At 36.5% G+C, this 7832-nt stretch overlaps 2 protein-coding genes across 2 annotated transcripts; both read left to right on the top strand.

The window, feature by feature from the left end:
* Positions 2001-3258, top strand: LOC107632366. Its single transcript, XM_016336053.1, has 2 exons — positions 2001-2932; positions 3141-3258. Exons 1-2 carry the CDS (start codon positions 2001-2003, stop codon positions 3256-3258), a joined length of 1050 nt encoding a protein of 349 aa, XP_016191539.1.
* On the top strand, positions 3654-7298 carry LOC107629227 (auxin response factor 10-like). The gene is made up of 5 exons (XM_016331954.2): positions 3654-4116; positions 4315-5445; positions 5727-6577; positions 6659-6724; positions 6939-7298. The coding sequence occupies exons 2-5, from the start codon at positions 4336-4338 to the stop codon at positions 7018-7020; spliced, it is 2109 nt and encodes a 702-aa protein (XP_016187440.1). The 5' UTR covers positions 3654-4116; positions 4315-4335; the 3' UTR covers positions 7021-7298.

The following is a 7832-nucleotide window of genomic DNA, read 5'->3' on the forward strand; positions in this document are numbered from 1 at the left end:
TATTTTTTGGTTAAGAGAATACAATAAGTTACATAACTCTTAGGTAGTATTTGATAGAGAGACAAAGATTGAAAGACTTATATTGAGAGACAGAAACCGAAATAAATTTCAATATTTTGTTTGGTGTAAAGTGGGAGAAAGAAATTGAAACAAGAATGAAGTTCTAATTTAATTTGTACAAAAGGTAAAATTAGAATTAATTAATTGAAATGAGGGTATTTTAGGTATAAAATGTTATTAAAGTTTCAGTCTCTATCTCTAAAAATTTCAATCTCTTGTGTCCCCACTTTTTAGAAGTACTAAAATTCTAAAATTTTAAAAACAGAAATAAAAATTTTAGTACTAGTCTCTAAACCAATAAATATAATACTGAGTCTCAGTTTTTTAATCTCTGTCCCAGTTCCTTAAAACAACGCTACCTTAAAAACAAATTTAGTCATTGTTGTATAGAAGCTATATAAATAGTTATTTTAAAATTAATCAGGTAAAATATATTATGAATAAATTCTACCAACATGGTGCTATATTGGTGAGGTGCTATATTTTAATCAATTATTCCCTTTGAGAAAGGAATATTTCCATTTAATAATAAGGAAAAAGGAATAATTCCATAAAAAGAGAAAAAATACATTAGGTGGGAAAAAGCATGCGGTGGCATTCATGTTACAATTTCATGAATAATTAGCTTCAAAAATTGTTATTTCTTGACAATATATTCCCCAACCCACTTTGCTTGGTAGCAAATTAAATGAAATTATGAAACACTGCTATCTGTTCTCAATAAAAACAAAGAATCATTGTATAGTTAAGAATTTCACAATCAACTCATACTTTTTGTTGTCTTGTTCTGTTAATTATAAAGATGGTTTTTCTTTAACGAATAAAATTATGAAAAGTGTCAAATCATTATTAAGTAACTATTTACAGTGATAGTAACGCACTACTATTTTGTTTTCTTTGTTCATATAAAATTATGATGAAAAGCTTTAAAACTATTTTATTTTTGTTATATTTTTAAGTTATTTTTGTAAGTAATATAAAATTTTAAACATTTTTTTAGTAATTTATCTATTATTAATCAATGCCCTAATTAATTTTACAAGATTGTTGAACTCCAATAACTTCTTAGGAGTTTTGAGTCAAATTATCAATTTAAGAAATTTAATTAGCCCTTCTTAAAATTAGAGAACTAAATTAATTTATCGGTTGAATTTTGAGAACTAAATAATTTAATAAATTTGACTAAATTTAATTAGTCCAATTCGAATTACTATGTGTACGTATGTGTATGTAATTCAAATCACTTATTCGAATTAGTGTGGTGTAATTTAAATCAGGTTGATTTGAATTAGTAGGTGTGTGCTTGTGTAGTTAATTCAAATTATATGGAAATAAAGTTCGAATTAAACTGATTCGAACTATATAGAAATGTAGACTGATAGATTTATGAACTAATTTTTAACTTGGCTGATTCATGTAATTTTTATCCCTTTGGTTTAAATAAGTGATTTGCCCATTTTATAATTTTTACTATAAAAAACCCAATTGAGCCAAGGGCTGAGCAAAATTACTCATATCCGCCAAATCAAATATTGATACATCATTCCACCAGAACACATTTTTATATAATTCGAAACAATAAGTTTCGAACTAGATATACACGTAATTCGAATTGAGTGAATTCGAAATACTCCCAAACACTAAAACCATGTAATTCGAATCAATTAGTAACGAATTATGCATGCAGAATCTCACGTAATTCGAATCAATAAGATTCGAACTAGGTAATGGTAAATCGAATGATATTAATTCGAATTAGTAAGAAATTGTGTGGAAGTACATTTTTCGAGTTATTGATTCGAATTATAACTCCTTGGTAATTCGAATTGATTGGATTCGAATTATATATATATGGTGCGCATCAAGTTGATTCGATTTAGTGTGGAGTGGAGCTCTATATATATGCAGCGAACTCGTGGAGCTGTGAACAAAGAGGTGTGATGGCTAGTGAGGATAGTTTTCTAGTGCTAGTACACCATAGAGGATCGATTAAGAGAAAAACTCGCCCTGGCGTGAAGTTCACTGATAAGGATCCTCTATGTATTGTCGTGAGTCCCTCGACCAGCTACGATGCTCTCGTTAGCTCCGTGTTTGTCAAGCTTGGTCTGGAAGGAGTGAAAAGGGTTAAGAAGTTTTTCTATCGCATTCCAACCACGGTTCTCCATGATACGGTGAAGTATGATTGTTTCACCATCGGGAGTGACGAGGACTTGCAGGTCATGTTTCTTTCTCGTAGGCAGTTTCCCGAGGTGAGGACACCAGAACTGTTGGCAAAGTTGGTTGACGTGGTATCAAACTCGGGTGGGTCGAACCGCAATGCCAACACTATAGCCACGGTGGCCGGTTCAAGCTCGAGACCTGCGGTTGCTTCCTCCTCCATTCCAGTGTATGAGCCAGCGGTCCAACTTGCCGCCTCCCCATCGTTTGCTGTTGATCTCAGCGGCAATGTTGGAGACGAGGTTGGATATGGGGAACATCTTCCGACCGACGTACGGTGTCCTACACCGGCTGGAGTGGGAGAGGGATTGTTTGATGATGCAGATGACGATGATGTCGAGCGGGATCTTATCGCCGATGAAAGCGGCAATGATGTTGGAGCGGGCGATCCGATAAGGGCTACTGGTGGATCTAGTTCTGGCACACAGCAGTATCCACCCCATTTTTCATCTTTGGACCTGGAAGCCATGAGACAGGATGATTATCCTGGGCAGCTTGCTGGATTTGGCGCCAGGGATACAGAAGGGTCCGCCGGTATGACAGAGTTCCAGGTTGGTCAACAATTTCAGGACAAAGATGAGGCGCTGTTGAGTGTGAAGACGTACAGCATCCGCCGAGGGGTACAGTACAAGGTAGTTGAGTCTGACTATCGAAGGTACGTGGGAAAGTGTTCAGAGTTTGGGAATGGGTGCACATGGTTGATTCGGTTGAGTCTCCGGCAACGTAAGGGCATCTGGGAAGTCAAGTCTCCACCATCCTAAACCGTTAACAAAAACCACTATCATAAAACCACTATCATAAACCCACCATAACATAAACCACTATCATAAAACCACTATCATAACATAAAACACTATGAACAGCGCAACATCAGATACCACTAACCTCGTCGTTGATCACCCCGGCGATATGAGCAACTCCATCCAGACGGTAAAGCCTCCCCAGATCGTCCCCCATCGCCTGAATATGCCGATCCGGTGAATCTCGGCCCGAATGTTGGTCGTTTTCTCTGGGATTTGGTGGGGTATGAGAATGAGAAAGTGATTCGAATGAACTTGGTTCGAACTCCTTATATAGGCGAGTTCATTGTAATTCGAAACGAATCAATTCGAATTACTTAGAGTAGCCAAATGCACATAATTCGAATCGATTAGATTCGAACTCCTCTCACTTGTCCTTCTCCTGGTAATTCGAGTTAATAAGATTCGAACTTCTCTCTCATAATTCGAATTAAGTTCACTCGAATTAGTTGATTTTTTTCGCGCTTAATTCGTTACTAATTGATTCGAATTACATGGTTTTAGTGTTTGGGAGTATTTCGAATTCACTCAATTTATTTATTTAAAACAATTAAGTTCTGTCTGAGCTCATTGTTTGGCTTGGTTACTTATTTTGTTAATAGTTTCTGTCGCGTGTGTGAGAGAGAACAACCAAAAACTTGTTCCTTTCTCTCTCTCTCTCTTTCTTTGGGATCTCAAGAATTCAGATGAATGAATGAATGAATGAATGAATATGAAGGTCTTGTGATACCCTTCAGAAGAAGACACGATTCCATTATTTTGACTCAGATTTTCTCTGCTTTCAACTCTCAAAAGCTCTTCCTTTTTTTTTTGTTTTGTTTTCTTCTGTTCTGAGATTCTGCAAAGTGCAAAACTTTTTCAACTTTTTGGTTGAGTGAACCAGAAGAAAACCATTGGGCTTAGTTTATTTTCCATCTTCCCTTAGAATTGAAAGAACAACGTGATTTATAGAGACACCTTGCGTCAAAGTTGTTATCTTTCTTTTGTTGGGTGCAAACGGTGGAAGCAAACAGACACAGTTTTTTCGCCACATTTTAAGGTATTAACCCACCCACAACAAATAATAATAAAGACTCTGTTTTCAGATACTTACCATGCTCTGTTTGAGTGTTTTCTTCGCTTCACTTGTTTCTCTGTTCAAAAGTGAAAATTCCATTTTGGATCACAAAATCAGAAACATTATTCACTCACCATTCACCAACACTGTTTGATCAAACTTTGTTTTTGGTTTTAACAGAGTTTGCAGCGAAGAAGAGAAATGAAGGAAGGTGAGAAGAGCTTGGATCCGCAGCTATGGCATGCGTGTGCAGGTTCCATGGTTCAGATGCCTCAAGTGAACTCGAAAGTTTTCTACTTTCCACAAGGGCATGCAGAACACGCTCAAACCGCCATTGATCTCTCAACTCCTTCTTTGAGGGTTCCACCACTCATCCCTTGCAGGGTTGCAACAGTGAGATTCATGGCTGACCCTGAAACAGATGAAGTTTTCGCAAAGATAAAGCTTGTTCCACTGAAAAGTTCAGAGCTTGATCAAAACGACAACACCTTGGAGGGTGAAGTTGTTGTGGAGAATCAAGAAAAGCCTGCATCTTTTGCAAAGACTTTGACCCAATCTGATGCTAACAATGGTGGGGGTTTCTCAGTCCCTCGTTACTGTGCAGAAACCATCTTCCCCCGGCTCGATTACTCGGCGGAGCCGCCGGTTCAGACGGTGGTGGCAAAGGATGTTCATGGTGAGCTATGGAAGTTTAGGCATATATATAGAGGTACACCAAGGAGGCACTTGCTTACAACTGGTTGGAGCACTTTTGTTAATCAGAAGAAGCTTGTAGCTGGTGATTCTGTGGTGTTTCTGAGGGCTGAAAATGGTGATCTTTGTGTTGGGATTAGGAGGGCAAAAAGGGGAATTGGAATTGGAATTGGTGGTGGTTGTGAGGGTTCATCTTTGTGGAGTTCAGCTTCTTCTGGTAATGGTAATAGTAATGGAGGGCCTTATGGAGCATTGTCAATGTTCTTGAGAGAGGAGAACAACAAGCTTTTAAGGAATAGTAACGGAAGGTGTTCTTATTCTTCTTCTTCTTCTTCTTCAAGGGTGAGAGCTGAAGATGTTGTGGAAGCTGTGTCAATGGCTGCAAGGAACCAAGCATTTGAGGTTGTGTATTCTCCAAGGGCAAGCACTCCTGAGTTCTGCATTAAGGCTTCTTCTGTGAGTGATGCAATGAGGATCCAATGGTGTTCTGGCATGAGGTTCAAGATGCCCTTTGAGACTGAGGATTCTTCTAGGATCAGCTGGTTCATGGGGACTGTTGCTTCCGTTCAGGTTGCTGATCCTATCCGCTGGCCGAATTCGCCTTGGCGAATTCTTCAGGTAACTTAACTCTCTCATGTGTCTTTGGAGATCTATTGTTCTTTCTCAATGTTGGTTCTAAAATGTGAATGTATATATATGTTTGAAATGGAGTACTTGGATAGAGTCAAACCTTTTAGGTTCCCAAGTGATAGATATTGCATAAAACACATTGAAACCACTGATACCATGTCATGAAATCATTCCTTCCAAAAACTTAAGCACATGAATGGTTATATCTCGAACATTGAATTCACACACCATAGAGAATTTCTTGATTAGTCTTCCTATTTCACCTGCAGGTTACTTGGGATGAGCCTGATTTGCTACAAAATGTGAAGAGAGTTAGTCCATGGTTGGTTGAATTGGTATCAAACATGCCAATCATCAATATCTCGCCATTCTCTCCACCAAGGAAGAAGTTGAGGTTTCCTCAGCACCCAGACTTCCCTCAGGACATTCAGTTCACATCGTTACCAACGTTTCCGGGCAATTATATCGGGCCGAATAGCCCCATGTATTGTTTATCTGAAAACGCTCCCGCAAGCATACAGGGAACCAGGCATGCTCAAATCGGAATATCTCTTTCAGATTTCCACCTCAGCAATAAACTGCAGTTGGGGCTGCTTCCAACTAGTATCCATCGGCTCGATGTTCATAACCGCGACATGACCAACCATGATAAGAGCAAAGAGAGCTTATCATGCTTGCTCACCATGGGAAAATCCAACAAGAGTCTGGAGAATTCTGATAACAATGTTAAGACACACCAGTTTTTGCTTTTTGGTCAGCCTATTCTCACTGAGCAACAAATCTCTCGAACCGGAAAAGACTCGCCGGACGAGACTAAGATCAAAGAGAAGTGCTTCTTAGGTGAAGCTAAATTTGCAGTTTCACAGCACATTCCACCAGGAAAAGCTTCTAATGCTGCCGAGTTTTCGTGGCAAATCGGCTTGGAAACTAGCCATTGCAAGGTTTTCTTGGAATCAGAAGATGTAGGAAGAACCTTAGACCTATCAAGCCTTGGTTCATATGAAGAACTCTATAGAAAACTGGCCAACATGTTTGATATGGAACGATCTGAGATCTTCAACCATGTTCTTTACCGCGACGAAACAAGTGCTGTTAAGAAAATTGGAGAAGAACCCTTCAGGTATAACACTATTACCATTCATGGTTTTAGTCCAAAAATGTTCTTATATATACATTGAATCAATTTTTCATCTCAATGTAGTGAATTCATGAAGACAGCAAAAAGATTGACAATTCTTATGGATTCAAGCAGCAAAAATATTAGAAGGTAACAGAGAAAGTTCTGCTCAAATTTATTACTAATGCGAATCGAAGTGATAAGGACTGAAATTGAATATTTTCTTTGTTCTTGTTAGTATATTATTTGAGAAAATTAAATACTAATAATATAATCTATCATGAAGTGGAAAAAGTTACATTTTTAAAGGAAATATCCCAAAATTTTGATGTAAATTTTTTCTTAATCTAAATCTTTATGGCAGGGCATGGATTACAGGGAGTCGCAGTGGTGAACATGGAATTGATGCATCAAACAAAACTGGTCCTCTTAGCATATTTGTTTAAAAAATTAATAAGACTTAAGATATATTTGTATTTTTGAGAAGTTAAAGTGACTTGAATTTGAAAAAGAACTAAATATCTTTTTCTTATATATATAAATTTAAAGTTGGTATGTTGTTCTATCAAGTGTACAAATAATAATGATGCAACTATGCAAGCTAGCATCATGGTCAATGATTATTACTATTGTAACTATATGGTTATGGTTATATATTAACCAAATATTTGGACCCTATTTGTTTTTTTATTATTTGTGAAATTATGATAATGGCTTAAGTGTATCCAGATCAGAAGTGAGTAGTATGTGTAGTACATGACCATAATGATTATTTAATGTTGTGTGGGGCATGCATAGAATTAGAGGGGTCATGTGAGCTTGTGGTAATGTCTGCCATTTAATAACACTTTCATGTGTAGCTTTCTTTAGAAATTAGCATATGATGATGTTAGCTCATTTATTATTATTATTATTATTATTATTATTATTAGAAAATTAATTTTTTAAAAAAGTTAAAAAGATAATTTTACAATAAAAATAATTGACTAATATTTAATAAAATTGGGTTTCTTATTATTATTTATCAAATGATATATATCATTCCTTAATACTTGTACATGCTACATACATTGCCATGTTTTTTTTTTTTATCTGAATGGAACTAGACATTAATAACTCTTGTAAAATGCAAATTATAATTCTAGTAGGAAGATAACTCTTGTAAAATTAACTTATGCTATTACATTATGTTCAAGATAATTTGTTGACTTTCTAAATTTATTTACGAACAATAATAATACAATCACATGTATTCCAA

The sequence above is a fragment of the Arachis ipaensis genome, chromosome B03 (genome assembly GCF_000816755.2).
Source record: "Arachis ipaensis cultivar K30076 chromosome B03, Araip1.1, whole genome shotgun sequence".
Classification (NCBI taxonomy): Eukaryota; Viridiplantae; Streptophyta; class Magnoliopsida; order Fabales; family Fabaceae; genus Arachis; species Arachis ipaensis.

What these genes read in the sequence shown, in the direction of transcription:
- LOC107632366 (XM_016336053.1), top strand. Translation starts at nt 2,001, where the DNA reads ATGGCTAGTGAGGATAGTTTTCTAGTGCTAGTACACCATAGAGGATCG. An exon ending in GTTGAGTCTGACTATCGAAG is followed by an intron (nt 2,933 to 3,140) that starts GTACGTGGGAAA and finishes CACTATGAACAG; the next exon opens with CGCAACATCAGATACCACTA.
- LOC107629227 (XM_016331954.2), top strand. Translation starts at nt 4,336, where the DNA reads ATGAAGGAAGGTGAGAAGAGCTTGGATCCGCAGCTATGGCATGCGTGT. An exon ending in CGCCTTGGCGAATTCTTCAG is followed by an intron (nt 5,446 to 5,726) that starts GTAACTTAACTC and finishes TTTCACCTGCAG; the next exon opens with GTTACTTGGGATGAGCCTGA. An exon ending in ATTGGAGAAGAACCCTTCAG is followed by an intron (nt 6,578 to 6,658) that starts GTATAACACTAT and finishes ATCTCAATGTAG; the next exon opens with TGAATTCATGAAGACAGCAA.